This window comes from Nelumbo lutea, chromosome 4, assembly GCF_056320005.1.
Source record: "Nelumbo lutea isolate HS-2025 chromosome 4, American lotus-T2T, whole genome shotgun sequence".
NCBI lineage: Eukaryota > Viridiplantae > Streptophyta > Magnoliopsida > Proteales > Nelumbonaceae > Nelumbo > Nelumbo lutea.
The window spans coordinates 9,860,571-9,882,072 of record NC_142687.1 but is presented as its reverse complement, the minus strand read 5'-3'; the positions used below and the strand labels follow the sequence as shown (position 1 = coordinate 9,882,072).

General features: G+C 31.7%; 1 protein-coding gene across 2 annotated transcripts; it reads left to right on the top strand.

Moving 5' to 3' along the window:
* The first annotated feature begins 7,448 nt into the window (after window positions 1–7,448).
* Window positions 7,449–20,212, top strand: LOC148853822 (glycosyltransferase BC10-like). Of its 2 annotated transcripts, none has more exons than XM_088941259.1 (11): window positions 7,449–8,312; window positions 9,366–9,482; window positions 11,319–11,419; window positions 13,528–13,599; window positions 15,611–15,692; window positions 15,816–15,896; window positions 16,461–16,499; window positions 17,663–17,728; window positions 19,022–19,171; window positions 19,607–19,735; window positions 19,968–20,212. In XM_088941259.1, exons 1-11 carry the CDS (start codon window positions 8,079–8,081, stop codon window positions 19,995–19,997), a joined length of 1,101 nt encoding a protein of 366 aa, XP_088797385.1. In that variant the 5' UTR covers window positions 7,449–8,078; the 3' UTR covers window positions 19,998–20,212. The 2 variants fall into 2 exon arrangements, with proteins under 2 accessions (XP_088797385.1, XP_088797386.1); XM_088941260.1 differs by having other exon boundaries at window positions 7,454–8,312; window positions 11,323–11,419.
* The last annotated feature ends 1,290 nt before the right edge of the window (window positions 20,213–21,502 follow it).

Below are 21,502 nucleotides of genomic sequence, written 5' to 3'. Positions count from 1 at the left end.
ATATCTATATCTCTATATATATATATATATATTTATATAGATAGACAGATAGATAGATAGATAGATGGGGGATTTCTAGACCGGGGGCCATGGCTCCCCTAGGTCCCCTTGGCTCCATCCCTGCATAAGCATCAAATAAACAAATAACTGAATATGGTAAATTAAATTTCTTAAAGTTAATAACATGAAATGAAATCTATTGTTGAAGCAATCTAAACTACGTATATATAGAGAGAGATAGATAGATATTATTTATTCATATATAATATAATGTACAAAAATATATTTTTATAATTTTAACTACAATTATATAAAACTTATATATTAAAACCAATAATATTATAACTGGATTTGTATTGTAATTGGATCGAATTAAGTCAAATTTGAATATGATTCAATTGCATAAACACATCATCCAAATATAGGATAATCGGATCAAGTGTTGAATCTTGCCATGGAATTTTAGGTATCATTGACAAGCCTAGTTCCTATCCTACCTCCACCCTTTAATTAGGGTTGTAATTAGAGGGTAGATGGTATTGGACCCAATTGCATTCAAATTTGAATTGACTGGTCAATCTTAGACTTTATTTCAACAAAAAATCCAAACGAGTTTAGGAATCTCATGTTAAATTCTCATTCATGTTTTTAACATGAAGAAATAAATTAAAAAAATTGCTTGTTAACTTATATATAATAAATTAATATAAAGATGAAATTTGAATTTATTATATGCATATACATACAAGTATACAAAGTATAAAATGTAAAATTATATATCTTTATAATTTTATATAACTAGTAAGCATGCACGTGCTTTGTATGTGGCAATTCTATATAATGATAATGATAGAAATAATGCATCCAATATTGTCTATAAAATTCATTTTTTTTTGTTTTTTACTATTAATCGGATGCATACTGCAAAATTTGGATCTTATTACATAAGCACCTCATATTGGGCTACAAAGTTTTGGGTATCATTGGTAGGCCTACTTGTTTGGCAAGACTCTTCTTTTTGTAATCATTTATTTTCTTAGTGTATACTTTTTGTTTATTTATCAAACAAAACATAAGATTTAAAGAGGGAGAATTGAATGAGGTGAAAATTATAGTTCAAACTACATTTTAAACCTAACAGTTAAATAGGGATTAAATCCAAAAAATGGGTATTTTAGTCAAAAGAAAGTTCTATAGTTTTATTAATATTTTTAATAATAGTGTAAATATGGAGTTATAGACGTGTTCAAAATTTTCTATTTTTTTATTTCTATTTGTGTAAAAATAATACTATTATTTACACTTATTTTTTGTTTAATATGTTTAATATATGATATTATACATGTGCCCAAATGTTTTTTTGTAAAGTTTATGTATGTTTATATTTTATTAATATTTATTATTTAATTATGACATTCAAGGTTGACATATTTGACCCAAAAGTTGAACTATTGATCTCTGCCAAATAGGAAAATAATTTTATTTTTTGTTAGTTTTAGATTATATATTTCATTGTTATCACCAATAAAAAGAATTATTGTTTTTTACACTTAATTTTTTAATTTGATTAATAAAAAGTCATAAGTGTGTCTATTTTTCTACATTTTTTATAATTTTCTATATTAATTTCTAATTAAAAAATTGTATTATCTAGCTATGGCTTCATGGGTTGGCCTATTTGATTTGGATAGTTGAATTGCTTAATTATCACTTGGATAAAGAATGATTTTGTTTTGATTAAGTTTTAAAATATATGGGTTATAAAAGTATTGGACATACATCTAATTAGTAACATTTGTTAGTAAAAAATTAACTTAAATATGAGATTTAATAAGAGAGAGTGGGAGTTAATACCTCAACTACAATAGTTAATGAGAGGGGATTATCCAATAAATACTTCATTTAGTGAAAGTTAAATTATAAAACTTTCAATTATTCAATATTGTTAAACTTAAAGAATTATAAAAGTAAATATTATTTTATGAATTATCTAAAAATCATAGTTATAACAAATTAATTACTTAATAAAAATAAAATAAAATAATAATAGTAGTAGTAACAATAATAATAAAACTTTAATATTATTAATTTCAAAACCAACACACACATAATAAGAATATATTATTAGTTAATAATAATAATAATATACTTATTATTAATCTATTAATAATACTGATTATTATTAAAAATGTTAATAGCAAAATTTAATTACTTAAAATTATTTTCTGAAATTGACCATTTTAATTCAGATAGATAATTAATTATTAATTATTAATTTCTTAAAATTATTATTTATTGAATAATTTTAATTACTCTTTGATATAACAACCTTATTTTTGAATAATTGGTTTTTTATGTTCAATATTTTTTTTTGCAAAAATCCAAATAAATTTTCATTTGCAATGCTAACCATTTTATTTTTCTCTTATTCAGTTTTCCAAAAGATAAAAAAATAAATTAATGATATTTACCTATTTTTATCAAATTATGTATTTATCAAGTTGTTGTCATTAGTGATGACGATGATGGTGATTCAACTTTTTGAAAGAGAGGGTTACTAATAATAATTAATGACTTCTAATTAATTAATTTCAGCTATTAATTACTACTAATAATAACTCACTAATAATAATTTCTTATAGTAATTACTGCTAATACATAATTACTGATAATTTTCTCATTAATAATTCGGAATGATAATTAATAATGATTTTCATAATGGTAATTAATAATTCAGAAATAATTATTTTATATTATATTAACTCATATTAATTATTTTGAAAATAAAAATTTAATGTTAATTATCTATATTAAAATTATTATCAGCAATTATAATTCATACATTTATTTGAAATAATTAATTACATTATTATTATTATTATCAATAATTATAATTAATTAATATAATTATATTATTATTATCATCAATAATTATAATGAATTATTGCTAATAATAATGATTCCTGATAAAAAATAATTACTGATTATAATTACTTACTGATAATTAATTCCTTAATTATAGCAATTATAATTATTACTTCGGAATGTTAATTAATTAATGATAATTAATAAATATTTTAATAATGTTAATTATTAATTGGGATATAATCATTTTATATTTATATTAGTTCATATTAATTAGTTTATAAATGTATAATTAGTGTTATTTATTTACATTATTATTATTATTTTTATTATTATTATTATTATTATTATTATTATAAGTAATTATAATTAATACTATTATTATTCTCCAATAAATGTTTTATTTAGTGAAAATTAAATTATAGACTTTCAATTATTCATTATTGTTAAACTAAAAGAATTATAAAACAATTACTATTTTAGGAATTAACTAAAAATCATAATTATAACAAATTAATTACTTCATAATAAAAATAAAAATAAAAAATAATAATAATTTAATATTACTTATCTTATTTCAAAATTAATACACACATAATAAAAATATAATATTAGTAAATAATAGTAATAATAATATACTTATTATTATTAATGACTTCATAATTATTAATATATTATTGATCTATATTACTCAATAAAGACATGGAATAAAAAAACATTCAAATTGCTACTAAATGAATGAACTAAGAATTTGAGTATTCTAATTGACTTGAATTTGACACATCAACATGCCCAAAATTATAATTTCAACCTAAATTTCCTATTTCTATATCCCAATTCCCATAATTCAAACATACCAATAGGTTATGTACAGGTTTCCATACCTTTTTTCCTAAAGATAAATTCTACCCAGTCTACGTGCACTCTGAGGAGCTTAGACTTAAAATCCATAACCATGATTGACCAAAAGAAGTGTTGCCACCTAACTTGGAGGTGACTTCCATACTCAGGATGGTCCCATTATTCTCATTTCTTTCATGTTTCTTCTATTCGATGGGCTTTGGAGTCCTAATTATATTATCAGTTGATTGTAGCCATACATGATGATGATTTGATTGTAATCATTTATTTTTCATCTCTTACTTCAGAGGATGGATGCATCTGCAAATGTTGTTTGGCATTAATTTTTTTTCTTAGCAGCTCTTTGAATGATTTTCTTCCTTCTTTGCCTCTTTGAATGGATATCATTTAAATGTTTTTTATCCGTTCATATGTCCCTAAATATTAAGTAGTATTGGTGATATTGTTGTAAACATCCATCTAATTTTACTTTTTTATAAAATAGATTAATGATTTCAAAATTATTGATACTTTTTTGGTGTGGGTTGCTCGATAGGACATTGATATTTTATTGTTAAATAGTAAATATCAAATTAAATGATGTTGTAGTTGCCCCTTACTTAGTATGGGGTCATTGTCTAGATAAAACATGGTGTCTCTTAAATCAAATAAAGAGCCTACCCTAAATGTCTATTATAAATAATTAAAAAATGATATAATTCAAATTAAATCAAATAATTACTTGCTGACAATTAATGGATTAAGTAAATAATAATAACAATCAATTATATATAGAAATAAATAATAATAATAACAATTATCAAGCACTTAATTAAGTAAATAATAAAAAATGAAATAACAATCATCAGTTATCATTAATGTTTATTCAAAGCATGCCCCATAATAATTACCGAATACAATAATTAAACCTAAAATAAGAATCAATATTTATTAACAGTCATTAAAATCTGTTAAGCCAAATCATTAATGTTTATTCTTAAATGCAAAATATGAATTAACAAATCTATTATATAATAATTATATTCTGTTGGAAAAAAATATTTTAAGTAAATATTTAAATAATTACAAATTTAGTTATTATTATTACTATATAACAAAAACTTTAAATTAAATGCGAAAATAATTTAATAATAATAATAATAAGAATGGGTAAATTAAAGTAATAAACAACTCAAGTTGAATTTAATGACCCATATAATTTTATGAGTTTGACATACAAGGGTCAATTTATATGGACTTGTAGACTGTATGGATATCTTAAAAAATGACAGTTTATAAATAGTAATAAAATGGTGATAAAAATCATTAATGTTTATTCATATATATAATTAACTTCCCTATACTTAGTATGGGGTCATTCACTAGTAATATAGTATGACAAAATTGGGAGGTAATGAAAGAAGTGATCAGATCCGCTGCCCACAGAGCACGCTCCACAACCCATCCCCTCAAGCACGAGAGATGTTCCCAATGCATGAAGGTGATGGGCGGTGGGTCATGCTATTTGGGCAGTCGATCCCATCTCATAAATTAAAGAAGAGATTGTAAGAAAGAGGTTTTCAATATTTGATCATTCTTTATATAAATTTCATTTCTTAGGGTCTGTTTGGTTCATAGTCAGAATCTAAATCGGAATCGAAATCCTCCTGAATCGGAATCAGAATAGTCCATTTCCATAGTCTGTTTGGTTCGGACAGGAATGAGAATGAAAATTAAAATCATCAGGAATGAGATTTCATTCCTAAGGGAGGGGCATGAAATAACCATTCCCTCAAATGGGGAAATGTCATTCCAGCAAGAATGAGAATGAGATTCCGGTTCCACCCAATCAAACAGTTGAAATTGAAATAACCCATTCTAGTTCCGAATCCAAATCCCTATTCCTGCAAACCAAACAGACCCTTAATTTATTTTAGGCCCGAAAGAGAGGGAGGGAGTGGGAGAGAGGCAATCCAGTCCCCATTCCTGCCCGAACTGATGAGGTGAGCAGCAAATTTGAACCTCGTTACCCACTTACTTGAAAAACACAAACAAACAATGTGCATTGGACTTACATTCACATGATTGATAAATGCGCTATATAGATATGTTTTTTATACTTTTGCTAACATGCCAAGTAGATGTTGACGAAACTTGAAGGGTAAAATCTATAGTACCTGTATTGCACCATAACATGATTAGTTGAATATAATGATAAATTGGCCTTATTAAACATAAAAATAAATTTTATTATGAAATGTAAACCAATAAAAATTAAAAATACTTTAATATAATTAGTCGAAATATAGATTTAATAGACAACCAACTTTAATGAATGAATCATAATTAAATTCAACTTGAAGATGCCAATCCACTCGATTGATAAGGTTATTGGCTGGTTGTAGGATAGATTTGGGATCTGAGTCCCACCTTCACCAGGGTTGGGTGATCATGGAGTTGGAGCCGGAAGATGAGCTACCCCATTATGTAATCCAACGAAAGAAAAGATGCTGATGAAACTTCCTTGTTAGAAAACAACATTTTAACTACCCGTTGCTTTGCTTTCGTCAAAAGTAAGATACTAGTTGTTGTATATAAATATTTAGTAGACCATATGTGACCGATATAAGCATAAATCCATAATAAGGTGTTCGATCTATCTTATCATGACAAATTATTGTAACCACCAGAGTTGGCAAGTACGGTAGGCTATTATACTCGAAATGGGCCCATTGCATTTTCATCTTCTGCAGGTTCGAATATTTTACCCACAAACTCTTACTCATACAGTATTAGAGTTGCACATTGATAATATGTTCCTGATCATTTATTAAACGAAAATATTTCTACTACACTACTATTGGGATGGATGTAAAAATAGTTTGTGGGTGGAGCGTGAAGTTCCCTTAGAGATTGGAAAACATATCAAATAATGTCTCAATATCGATTTATTCTTCAATTTCAACATCGTCTTTCGGCATATTTATCATAAAGCAAATAAGCAATGGACTGATTTTATGCAAGATTCAACGTATTGATACGTATTGGCTTTATATCGGCTGATACGTATTATATTGGGAGTTTCCTGATATGCTCTTATAGAGAATGTTTCAGGATTTTGACAAATTCAGGAAGTGGACAGACCTTAAACTGGTCCCTCTGAATTCAATTGAATTTGAAAAAAAAAACTATCAGTACTACCGATATGTCTCCACCGGCACATGGAACGTATTGATATTTTGAACTTTGATTTTACGTGCAATTCTTTATTGACTTGATCAATTTATAGTATATACCTCGAAACCTTAAGTTTATTTGCTGCTACTCCCGTTTTCTAATAAAAAAAACAGTTTGTGGCTAGTGATTTCTTTTGCCATGGTTCAACCTAAAAAAAGAAGATGTCATCCGGCTCTCAGGTCCACTGCCTGCGCCCGGTTCTTATCTCATCAAGCATTCAAGCTCGGCCATGTCGAGGGAATCGGTGTCAGTCACATGGATTCCATAGTGCGATGGTTGATACTTGACAGCTCGAAGCATTGGTGTCGGAATGTGGTTGGAATTTTCCACGTTACAGTCTTACAGTAGAGTACAGACAGAGACAGGATCTTATACTGTACTACCGACTATACCGTAGAGACGTTCAACACGGAAACCTTATTTCCGTTATTTCTGTTCGAAGTGAAGGTTCTTTTTAGTACTTCCATTCGTAGCACCGGCTATAAATAAGGCATGGACTTCATTTCTTGGAGGAGAAGACTTCGGAGCCAATTGACGAAAGCCCATTTCTTAAGTCAAGTCAATTTCAGTGTTCTCTCTCTCTCTCTCTCTCTCTCTCTCTCAAGTTTCACCAAAAGCCTGTGAACCACAAGATTTCCATTGAAATTTCATCAAATTGGATTGTTTCACAAGCTTCTTACTCTTTAATCGACTCCACCGTTTCGTTGTTGACGTGATTCCAGATTCAACCTGTGAACTATATCACGGATTTCTGGTTTTTATCTAGTCAAAGTTGAGTTAATTTGTTAACTCAACTGGGTTCTGGCTACATATCGATGATCTAGATCTGGAATGTCTCATACATAGTTGTTTTGCCACCTGAACTTTTTGAGCTAGAAAAGAATGTTGAATTGGCTGACATTCATGTTTTTAAGCCTTTTATGAAACTGAGAAGTTGGAGTTTTGCAGTTTTCCTTTGGAATGTGAAGCATTTAAATTAAAACGTCTCACATTTGTCTCTGTTTTGACGTTCTGGTTGAATTCTGTTGTTTTCCCAAGAAAATTTACTTGGGCAAATGAGAATTGTGGATTTTCGCGGTCGTTGAGTTTTGGTTTTAGATGATTATTTGTTTATCTGTTGACTGAACTAAAAAGAAATGAAGCGAAGGAACACACAGTATAAATCCTACAGCCGATGGAAGCTGAAGCTTTTCGTCATTCTTTTGATAAGCTTTTGTTTTGGAAGCCTAGTATTGTTGCAGACACATTATAGTCGAATTAAGATGTTTATGTCGTTGCCACCTCCATTTGTTCAAAAGCCTAAGATTGCCTTTCTGTTTATTGCACGGAACCGACTACCCTTGGATGTGGTCTGGGATGCTTTTTTCCAGGTATCTTCTTTTACTCACTGTTACTTTGATTTTCAGCGACCGTAACTGTTGACTTCCTTCCTTTTATGTTATACTGTTTCATTGATGTCTAAGGTCGTTGTATTGCCTTTCTTTCCAATGAATCACATTATTGCCTGTAAGACTGAAATTTAGCATCTTAACATAGTTTATTGTCTCAAGGTTTACTAGTTCTTCACCTTCAGCACTACCATCGCTGTTATTATGTAATTAATTTTGCACATCGTGAAGACATAAGAAGTAGAAATAATTGGATACTGAGACTTAAACTCACTCTTTCTTGGCGTTTATCCTGTAGATTGACTTGTATCTCAGATATTTCCTTCCATTATTGATATTTCTTGGTTTCTCTTTTAATATCTCTTGAAAGAATAAGAAATTATTGCTCCTCAAAGTAAGTTCAGAGTCCTTCTGTTTTTACAGTGCATCTTCTTCTCAAGCTCCCCTTGTCATCTTGCATTTTCATTTGCATATTATTTGATGTTCAAAGTTCTTCAAATTGTTTATAAAAAATGTCTAACAAATTGATAAAAAAACAGAAAATGTTGAACAAACTTGATAACCAAACTAGAATGGACTGGAGCTACAGAATAGGAGAATTTGTCATTATGATCTTTTCTACGATTCTTTCCTACAGCTTTTCTCCTACCATTTGCTTGCTGGGATTTACCTATATGACTATAGAAGATCTTTCTTTGTTGGCAATGAGTTGTTTAATTGACATGCTATAACTTTTATGGGGGTGTTTGATGTATCGTATAATTGGTTTTGTGCTCTTGAAGGGTAAAAATATCTTTATTAATTTTATCCTATCAAATTTTATATTTTTATTTTCTGTTGTCCTTGGGAATCTGTAAATGCCGTTTGCATTAGTTTTCTTTAATTTGATACTCCAAAGTAAAAAAAAAAAGGAGAGAGAGAGAGAGAACATGTGGGCTTTGAAGCTCTGAAGTATATACATCAATTTTTCTTTAATTCTTTTTGCAAGAAACATATATAAATATATTGCTGAAGAAACATATCCATATTTTGCAGGGGGAAAAGGAGAACAGATTCTCTATTTTTGCTCATTCTAGGCCCGGGTTTCTGTTCAGCAAGGCAACGACAGGATCTACGTTTTTCTATGGCCGCCAAATTAATGATAGTATACAGGTTTACAGTACTTGCATTTGAATAAGTTTGAAAATAAATATTGAATTGATAGACAAGGAAATTCTCTTGAATTTGTATACATTTAAGTTGACAATTATTATAGCTGCCCCTTGCTTTAAAATAGTGTTTTTTATCTATAACTGTTAATTTTATTAGTTACAGAAAAAAAGAGCGTGAAATACAAATGTGTGCTTGCCAACTGCCAAGCACAAAAGCACTAGTAACCCCTGCTACCTACCCCAATACATTCTTGAGCATCCAGTCTAGTTGGTTGGGTATCCAATAATTATTCCCCAATACATGTTGGTTTTGTGTACACCTTTCTTAGCTAGCATATCTTCCAAATTCTTTCATTCCTTTGGTATCACATCTAACTTGAACTCTCGGCTTTCTCACCAACTTTCTAATATCCTTTAGTAGGTTCCTTTATTTCCAAGGGCCTGGATTTCTGTTGGCTAAAGCATTTACTGTGATGATTGAACCTTTTGCTAAGAAGTTGGCGTTGTTAAGATAGCAAGGTCAGCTTTAATCCATAATGTAGATCCATTGGTTTTGCCTTCAAAGACTCTGATGCAGCTGAATTGCCTATGCTTGCTTCATTTGCACCCAAGAAAGCAATTCACAGCCACTAGGTTTTACAAATGTGATTACTGGACCTAAATATACTCTAGTAGTTAAACTAAGATTTAATTGTTCTTTACAACTCTAAACAAGTCGAGACAAGGAGAAAGAGAAAACAATTATGCCCAACAAAGGCTATTCCATTCAACAATCAATCCAAAAGCTCATTACAAAGGGTGGGAGCTAGAATACATACTAGCTAATGGCACGTTCCATCCCTAATTCCAATCCATATTGGCACCCCAAATTTACTATAATAAGCCCAATACAAAATAGAAAGAGAACATTGTTAGAATAAAATAAAATCCTTATAAAACCTTAGAGAATAATATGAAGGGCACCCCAGTGCACGAGGCTCTCGCCAATGTGAGGTCTGGGGAGGGGCAGATGTATGCAGCCTTACCCCTACACATACAGAGAGACTTTTTCCAAGATTTGAACCCTGGTCAGGTCACCCAAGTCACAACAGAGCAACCCAATAGTGTGTGAAGGCCCATCCTCACAGTAGAGAATAATATCTAACTTGAAAATGGAAACTGACTATTTGCTGGATCTTTTTTGATGAGCTGAATCTTCTTATCCGCCTTAAGATTGCACCATCTAGATTTGCCTCTTCTTCCTTGATTCACTTTCTGAAATTGATGAGGTTGCCAAATTCTTCATCTCTGTTATTCGCTAGATCTTCTTCCATTAGCTGAATCATCTTGCCCAAATCTTAAGATTGTGCCATCTATGACCTGCCTCTTCTTCCTTGATTCACTTGCTAAAATTGATGATGTTTCCATACTTGAATGGCATATCTTCAATACAATGCAATGGGTAAATTCCATTAAAGAAAGTACCAGGGACAATAAGAAAGTAGCCATCATTTTATGTGGAAAAGAAAGTCATCTAAAACATGCTTCTTGAAAGTTATGAATCATAGTTTCTTAGAGCTAGCTTTTTCATACCTAAGAAGCAGCATAGATTTTATTTGTTGTCACCCATAAGCCATGAGTCACAGTTACTCACTCCTGAGTCTTTACTTCTCTGACTGAGTCCAGGTCCTTTGCAAGTTAAGCTCTAGTTTAGGTGCAGCTTATCCTGTCAGGATCTGAGTCATGTAACCTGTCTGATATTGACATATTTCATTTATAAGCGTGACTTCGTCATGGAGGTTTTGTTATCTCTATCTTTTTTTTTTTTTTTTTTTTTAAACTTATGATTTTGTTCCAGGTAGATTGGGGAGAAGCAACTATGATCCAAGCAGAGCGTGTTCTGCTAAAAAATGCACTTGCAGATTCTTTTAATGATCGATTTGTTTTCTTATCAGACAGGTGACTATCAATCTTAATGATGGATGCTTTAGATATTTCTCCTCACATGTCAATTTGAAATCTCTTCTACAACTTTTATTGCTGTACCAGTCTCTTTTTTATATTTACATTTCATATTTTATGGTCAAGTGATATGTCCACTAGATTAATGGGGATAAGCATTGCAATTTTTTTTTTTATTATTTTTTTTTGTTTCTTGTCCCTTTTCATTTATTAACAGAAAACTGTCTGAAGATGTTTGTAGTAAGTGGTTCCCACTGAATCTATCATATACTCAAAACTAGCAATTCTAGTCGTCTCACTTATGAAGTGAAACTATAGCTTTACATGACATCTTGGTAGTAATTTGTATTCTCTTCCAAGTTCTAATAAAATAAGATCTTATTTTTTAGTTGCTGGTTTTTCTTTTTCTTTTTTATTGAGATTATGTACATTGCGCAATGCATTCTAGTATTTTATTGGAAATCAGGTAGGGGTGGATTCGAGCCGAGCTGAGCTGCATATTTGGCTATTCGAGCTTGGCTCACCAAAAAAATGTCAGGCTTGAGCTTGAGCTTGAGCATGATTCGAGCTAGAGGTTTGAGCTTGAATTCGGCTTGGCTCAAAACTCAAAAGCTTGTATGTTTGAGCTTGGCTTGGCTCGAGCTTGACCATGAACCAAGCTTTAGAACTTCCTATAAAAAATAAAAATTAATTTTTATTTTACATACAAAAAATTAAGAATTAAAAAGTTATTTATTATCATACATATAAAAAATAAAAATATTATGTATACATATAAAAAATAATTTTATTTTATATACAAAAAATAAAATTATAAAAATTATTTACTATTATGCATAAAAAATATTATACATAAATGAAGCTTATTTATTAATATACATATGTATGTATGTATGTATGTGGACAGAAAAACAAATTACAAGCAACACTTCAAGTATACAACAATAAGCACAAGAAATACCAAGCTTAAAACAACAAAACAAATTGGATTTTTAGGGATTTCAGACCTGAACCTGAAGTATAGCTCCTCTTGGAACAGTTCCGCTACAGTAACAATGGTAGAAGCTGGCCTCCCGCACGGACACGCAGTGATGGAGGGATTGGAAGGTGCCAAAATGAGTCGACTCCTCAAAACCCAAGCTCTCAATACTTGAAAGCCCTATCTAGGGCTGAGCTACAACTCAAACAAGAGAGAAAGAACCAAAAGACCCCTCCAGAAACAGCCCCCCATCTCTTTTATAAGAACCAGTGCCTTGCTAGAGAAGCCAATTAAAATATGTACACATAACCCCTAAAATGCTTCCCTCTCAGAAGCAACTCCTTTAGAACAAAACTAACTTCAAATGAACCCCCAAAAGATAACTTTTGTTACAAAAAAACCCAAGAGACCAAAACCCAACTGCCCTTGACCAAAATCTGACATAAAATGACAAAAATACCCCTGGTCCCAAACTGTCAACAAAGCTACCCAAAAACAACAATTTGGGATCCTACTACAAAAAACATGCAAAACAGAATGCATTCACTTTTTTTTTTCCAATTTTCTTCCTTTTTTTTTTGCCTCATTAGTATGTACATATGTATGTATGTATTAGGCTCGATTGTGCTCACGAGCTTCATGAGCTGAGCTTCATTGAGCTCGAGCTCAGCTCGAAGCTCGGTTTAAACCAACCCGAATCGAGCTTTTCACAAGCCGAGCTTGAATGGCTCGTAAAAAGCTTGATTAATTTCCACCCTAAAATTAGGGTTAGAAATTAAAAATTCATTAATGGATTTAGTGTTAATTTACATAGTTGAAAGATATTTTTCTTTATGCAACAAATTTTCTATGTCAGAAGGCTTAGCAAAGGCAAGGCCTAACTTTTGAGTTTGTACTTAAGTTGTGTTCTTTTATTTTTTTTTCTTGTTCCCTTTTTAATAACCAAAACAACAAAACTACTAGATTTTCTTCAGGTTGAGCAAACCTTATTATGAATTTTACTGAATTAGATGTTCGGATTTCAGTTGACTTTTGATTCTGATGTTATTTCATTAAGCAATGACTACCAAGTAGTAATAAATTATTGATTCATCTAGCTAATTATTTTCATTTGATTGCATGGCAGTTGCATACCTTTGCACAACTTTAGCTACACTTATGATTACATCATGTCAACATCAAATAGTTTTGTAGACAGGTGAGTTGGGTAAGTTCTGATATAGAAATGAAATTTCTTATCAATAATCTGTAGCCATGAATCAATCTTCATGAGATAATATGTAATAACCAATTTTGTTACCATTTTTTGAGCTTTCCACCATAGAAATGCTTGTTTGACATTCTTAAATAAAAAGGGACATCATATCTAAACGCTTCTATGACATTCATGTTACATATTCCAATTTTGTATGAGCATTTTAAATTTTCGTTTGTAAAAAAATTGAGGTTGGTTAGAAAGATGAATTCTTAAACAGAAGGAAATAAATGCTGCATTCATAAAAGTAAGTTGAGAAAATAACTATTCTCATGATATCACAAAATTGGAATTGCACGAAAATGGGTTATGTGATTCTTCAATATGCCCATAAATGAGGATAGAAGAGATGATGCATGATGAGATGGGTGAGTGGCAAGGCTAGAAAAGTTAAAATTAGAGATGAATTCATCTGGGGAAATCTAGGAGTAAACTCAATAGATGATTAGAATGAAGTACATTAAAAGGGTTTGGGCATGTAAAAAGAAAACCAGCTATGGCACCAGTAAGGAGTAATTTCATTTAGATTGATGGTTGTAGAGGAGCCAGGGGAAATCCAAATAGGACATGAGAAATGATTGGAGGGCTCACAATTTCTCTAGAGGATATGGCCCTTGGTATTGTAGAGTGGTAAAAGAGGATTTATGTAGCTAAGTTCAATATCAGTGGGATGAAGCTTTATTGAGTGTAAAAAAAAAAAAAAAGAAGAAGAAGAAGAAGACTATTACCCAATGCTGGTCCCAGTTCTCTGGGGTTTGGGAGGGGTATACTGGATATGGACCTAATCTTTGACATTTTTTTTTTTTTCACAAAAAGTGGCTGCTCTCAGACTTGAACCTGCTCTCTCATGCTTGTCAGCCTGGGGTTTTACCATTATACCAAGCAATGGCCCCTATAATACTTTATTTAGCATTCATATTTTCATTGTGTATGCTTTTACTTTAAATAAACCTGTAAATATATTACCTCCATTGAATTTCTTTCTTGTGAATGTTATCCATTTATTCTTCTTCTTTCATGTGGTGAAAAGCTTATTTGGATTTTATGGTGAACTTTCATGAGGAAAATATTTTCAAGTAAACCAAAAGAAACTAGGGGAAAGAAAGGCCTGCAGAAGACACCTGTTCTGTTATTTGAGTCTTAACAGTAAACTTCCTTGTTATTCCTGTAGGACAGAGAAATGATACCTCTAAGTTGAGAAGAAATTATACTTCATAGTTCAAAGCAATCATCTATTTCATAGGAGTGCAGTTCTAAATTTAAAATTGATTTGGAGTCATTCCTCAAATTCAGCGTTATTAGCTATTCCTTTAATATACTGGTTAATTACTTATTGTATTGGAGGGCCAGGATTCACTAGAAGTTCCTCTTGTTGGAGGTTATAGGAATATTTCTTTAATGTTGTTCAATATCCAGGGACTCTCATATAACTTTTTGGAGTATAAAGGGCCTGCATATAATTTTCAGATTGTTATTTGTTGGGCTTGTTTAAGCAAGCATTAGGATATTTAAAGGTTGAGAGAGAGGTAGGCTATGAGCTTGAAGAATTTTATCTCCGTTTTCTGATATAGTGGACCGATATCCTCTCCTCTGGATGTATGCTCTTGTGGCCGAAGCACATAAAATCTGGTCTTTTCTTTGTTCTTTATTTCTTTTGCTGTTTTTCTTGTTTGTGGGTTAATATCTCCGTATTCTGTTATGGTGGTGAGGAACTTAGAATGATGTGGATACTAATGCATTCTGGATGATTTCTTGTTTTGCCAAAACACTTTGGAAATTATGTCATGGAGAAGTTAGTATTAATCTTTGGTGTTTCTACATGATTTTCAATATTCTGACTTCTTCGTCAGTGGAAATTATACTTAGACTAGTTTTTATGTAATCTAAAATATTGGGCATCTGTGGAATGATTAAGTTTTCTTAATTGCAACTGATCATATTATGTTGAAAGCAGTTTTGCTGATACAAAAGAAGGTCGCTACAATCCGAGAATGGATCCCGTTATTCCTGTCCAAAATTGGAGAAAAGGGTCTCAGGTAATTTTTTCATTGCTTCATATATATATGTGTGTGTGTGCATATATATATATATATATGTATGTATGTATGTATTTATGTATATTAGACCCTTGTCTGACTACTTGCAGTCTCTTCTTTCAGTGGGTTGTGCTAACCAGAAAGCATGCTGAGGTTGTAGTGGAAGATGAAACAGTCTACCCAGTATTTAAGCAGCATTGCAGAGTAAGTTTTTTAAACCATCATGGGGAGTGCCAGTATGATCTTGATTAAACTTAGTTCATATTAAGAATGTTTTTTTTTTCCCGAAAATACTTGACTACAGCAGAATGACAAGCTCTAAAAACAGAAATACAAATTTTACTTCAATGTATCATCAACATACCATGGCCTATTTGTTTTTATTTGGAATTTTGTCTAATATGATTTTATGCAGTTCAAGAAACATGGTGTTTTTATTTATCAAAAAAAAAAAACATGATGTTTTGGCTAAGCTCAGAAGTCAGAAATGGTTGAGAAAAAGAAATATGAACCTATTCTCAAGTAAATAATGGGAAGAAAATATATAACATGTAGAGTTGACTAATATGTTAATGTTTGAGTTTCATTACATTTGGAGTGATGATTTCCTTATTGCATATAATTTTTGTCTATGCATCAATAGGGGTGTTCTAAATTGTGAAGTTTATTTCTCACAGATGTTCCGTTGTTTTATTGCTTCAAAAGGGATATTATGATGTTGATTATCATGTAATGATATACCAATACCTTCTATTGTAAATTATGCAGAGGAGATCACTACCTGAGTTTTGGCGCGATCAACCTTTTGTAAGTACCACCCTACCTCTTTTCTTTATTCAGCCATGGCAAGGCTAGCCATTTAGGTATATGGTTGCAAAACCATCATTCATAAAGTAAAATTCATTTTTATAATTTTATATTACAATGCCATGTTAACAATCTGAGGACTTATAATTTAATGGGGATATTGCTCTTCATAGAGTGGAATGGTGAAACAGGATTTGTGTAGCCAACCCCATATAATTGAGATAAAGCTTTGTTGAGTTGAGCTGAACTTTGTTACTTCAAAATAGAGATAAATAACTGGGAAATTATCTAAAACCTAATGATAAAAAAATTATTTAAAATCTTCTTTGACTTTATGACAATGTCTAAAACTTCTCCCAGCTTTTAGATGCCTATAAGGACACCCCCAAAAAGTGTCGGATGACAGTCAGAAAATGCAAAATTACTACTCTATACATCATTGGCTATCTACCCTTCATTCATAATTACATATATCTTTATATACTGAAAAATGGTTATTTTGCAAATGACCAAAATACTCCAACTTGCATGTGAGAGACCCAACTGAACTAACAAAATGTATGAGCATGAGGACAGATTGATGCTTGCATTAAATGGATAGTCTTAATAAACATAGATCTGTACAACTACGTAGATGATATCAATTCAATGGTTTGATTTTGACATACTAATGGACTGTCAGATCAATGCGCTTCCTTGCTTCCATATAACATGTAACTTCAGATAAACTAATCAACCAAAATTAGATCAAATTTTGTCAGTTCCATGACCCTGCAGGTAGGCCATTTACGATCCTAGTTATACCTTTTTTTTTTTTGAGAGAGAAAGATATGGTTAGCATGTCTCAGGGGTATTTTTGTCACATTAAAATTAGGTGAAATAATTTCAAGTATCTCAAAGCCATTTTTATCATTTGAAATTATTTCTAGGTTAGGTTCACTTTCTTATGTAACATATGACTTAACAGCAAAGATAGCTATGTGGTTTGTGAAACCTTCTAACAGGAGGTTCCTTGGAGGTATCTAAAAGTTTGGGGAAGTCCTAGATATTGTCATTAAATCAGGAAAGTAGATAAACTGAACTCAAATGTACAATAACTTATGAGGAAGTAGTTATGCAGCTGAGATTGCAAATTTGTTTATTTATGGTCCTTTCTCCTGCAGCCTGCAGATGCATCTAAGGAACATAACTGTATATCCGATGAACATTATGTTCAGACATTACTGGCAGTAAGTGGATTTCTCAACCTTTTGTATCCTGAGCCTTACTGGTTTCTCTGCCTCCTTCCTTCCCACCCTCAAGAGGTTATTGGAAAGTGAGGTTCAAAACAACATTTTACCTAGAACAAAGTTTCAACTTGTTTTGAAGAATTCAGTTTGCAGTGTCATTTGGAGGCAGTTTGTTGGTTTTTCAACTTGTTTTGTACATAAAGGAGTAAATTGCTGCTGTCTTCCTTTAAGTACTGGTAGCATGCTTAGAAATTCCTTTTAAACCTGTATTTGTTAGGAATAACTTCCTAAGGTACTTGAACTGAAAGATTACAACTTGGCAATATACAGAGGTTAATTCAACTTCCTACATTCCAAGCAATGTAGAAATAAAAAGTGTATAGGCTTGTGACATGGGGTTAATTGCAAAAATACTTGTACTACTAAGCTTGCATTTGGATAAGCTTCAGGATTTGTGTTTTTAAAGCCCCAAAGCACAAATCGCCAATTTTAGGTTTTGTGTTTTGGGGCTTAAAAGTGTTTTGACTTTAGATTATGTTTTTAAAAGAAACACTTGCTAAATGCTTACAACACTTTTTGTCACATTACCACAGCCTAAAGATCAAAAGCAGAAGCTTACCCAAACATATGCTAATTGACAATATTGTTTGATTTTTTTAAATATTAGTTCATTTCCATTTGTAAGGTATAAACAGGTGTCCTTTATGTTTTTAAGTGTTATATTAAATTTGTAATGCCATTGGGGGCACATGTGCAAGATGGTAGGTTTCTATAAATATTAGTTCATTTAGACACAAGACGTTAAACTGTACAAATAACTATTTTTTTTTCTTTTAAAATAAACTTGATTTCTTAAATCATGAACTTTCAATTGTAAGCATGTAATTTGGGTCAGCAGTGTAATTTTTATGGGTTTTTTAATTATTGCAATAACTTACTGAACATAGTCCATTTTACTTAATTCTTCTTTCCATTCTCCTGATTAACTACTGGTGGTTACGTGTTTTGTGGTGTCATTGGAATTTGGCCTCTCAATCAAGTAGCATCAAGGTTTTGTTATTCCTGATTCCTCATCCAAATTTAAACCAAACAAGAGGAAAAGAACAATGAATTCATAAGGACAGAGAAAACCTTCTGAAGCATATGCATTCAGAATATTACTGCAATTCATTTTACTTGAACAAATTCTTGGAGTACCTGATGTTTGATTGCTCTCAAAGTCCTAGTGGTTCTGCCAAATATTGTTATACTGTTTCTCTTATCTTAAAGTCACATGATGTTTTACCCATCCAGCAAAAGGGACTTGAAGGTGAAATCACACGGAGAACACTGACACATACTTCATGGGACCTTTCTTTCTCCAAAGATTTTGAAAGGCGTAATTGGCATCCTGTGACTTACAAGTTATCAGATGCTACTCCCATGCTTATACAATCAATAAAGGTAGGCATGCTTCTGCAGTTCTGCCATGTACTTACAAGCAATTCTTTGAGTGACTATATGTGTATTGCTCTTACTCATTTGATCAGATCTATACAAATTCATTTTGTTTTGTTTGTCAAAATAAAAAGGATCTCTGTTTTTCTATGGTTTTAATAATTAAAACAGAAACTTTAAATTATAACATTATCTGCTCAAAGTTTCTGAGAACACATTGTGACTTGTGAGATTTAATCAGTTCATGCTGAAAGTTGGTCATATCTATGAATGGACCTTCAAAAGTAACATGAGAGAGAGAGAGAGAGGAAATTTTTTTATTCTTTGTGTTGGGTATTTTAGATAAACTTGAGAGACCATCAAGTGAAGTCAACATCCAGGAACTAATTAATTCAATTAATATGTAGTATCATAAAAAGAAAATGTTGCCAATATTTGCAGGAGATAGACAATATTTATTATGAGACTGAATACCGACGAGAATGGTGTAGCAGTAAAGGGAAACCAGCTCCATGCTTCCTTTTCGCAAGGAAGTTCACTCGGTCTGCTGCTCTCAAGCTTCTTTATACGGTAAATTTCCCATGCCTTAGTTGTCCTTTTTGTTATTTATACAAGGAGAACTGCAAAGTATCTAAGTATTCATAAAAGAGTCCGACATCTTTAGAAAAAGGGCAATTGGATTTTTGTGAGCCAGTGGCTGGCTTGTTCAAAGTCTAATTGCATTATTTATAGCCTTTAGAGTTTAGACAAACTTGCATTATCATATTTATTTATTAATTTACCTTTATTTTCTATGGGACAGTCTATCTTGGGAGTTTCAGTAAAGGAATAAGAAAATCATAGCTGTAGTGACATGCAAGTACCTGTTGTTGCAAGTTCAACACGATCAAAATGACTGGTGATAATCCATCCACTAAGAAAGCTGTAACCTTCAGTGTAAAATAAATAGGTAGAGCACAAATGAATGGTGTTAACTTGATTTTGTTCTCCTCATTTTCCTGTATTATATAACAATAAAGAATGAAACCACAAATTTGTGTTGCCTCATTGCCTTTGCCTGGTGGCCTTGTCAACATCGCTTTTTAGGTGGCATTAGTTTTTTATTGACAAGGAGTGTTAACTGCTAAGTGCACCAGCCCGGCTCGACCATCGGGCCTGAGCCCGACTTATAATGGGCTGGGCCAGGCCAGCCCGTCGGGCTACCTAGCCCATGAACAGGTCTACACATGACTCATCATATACTTTTATATGAAACAAACCAAACCCATAAACTATTAGTATTTAGCGTATTGAAGGGTTGAAGAACCAATCAACCAATGGTGTTGGTTGATATGCATCGATACATTTGGATATTCCAAGCCTTGTATGTCATATTTAACGGGTTGTTTGACTAAGAAACACAACCCATATCCCCATATAATACAGGGAACCATGAGCAGGCTTACCATTCTTCTTTGACTTTCACATTTGTTCTAACACCCAGGGAAATTGAAATGAGTACAATGATATTGGTGGTACCGTGTTTCAAAATATGTTCTAGTTCAATGCTACATAAATCAAGGATTTAAAATTTTGCAACGGGCGTTTTGGTGACCTTTCATTTGCCCTTACAGTATCCGTTTCGGGGTATGAGCAGTTTCAGGGGGTAGATAGGTCTTATACAAACCCCCTAACTAGTTTGGGGAAAAAAAAAAGAAAGAAAGTAAAAGTGGCCAAAGATACAGGCCGATATCATCCGACGGGTGTATCAGCCTGTATCGATGTTTGAAACCTTGCCATAACTTTTTGCTGCTTTCCATCTTTCCTATATTCTCCAAGAGTTCTTATTTCGACTTTAAAGGTACTATGCCACTATCATACCTGTATAATTTTCACATCTCTAGAGCGTAGACAGTGGACACGGGATGCTGACCCAGACAAGTAAATTTGCTTCTTGAGTTCTGAATTAAGGGTTTATTACTTTGTCTCCCTTTTACGTTCTTTTTCTTAAGAATAACATAATATAATTTACCGACTTTTTAAAGTTAACATGAAAATGGCAGAGGTATGTGTCTCATCACAACGACTACTTCCTTTTTTCCCCTACAGAAGCCTACCTATTCTAACATGTAATCAGTAATTTATTTTGCCAAGATAATCCCTTTAGTGGAGCCACTGCTCAACTTTCTATCATTGATTTTATCGGAAAAAAAAAATGCTATCTGTGGTTCAGTGCAATTTCATTTGCGTTGGTTTCAAAGTATGGGAATGCAAAGTTTGGCTTGTTTTGATTTAGTTTTTACTTTTATTTTTAGTGCCAGAATAAGTAAAATAAACATAAAGCAAAATTGAATCAGA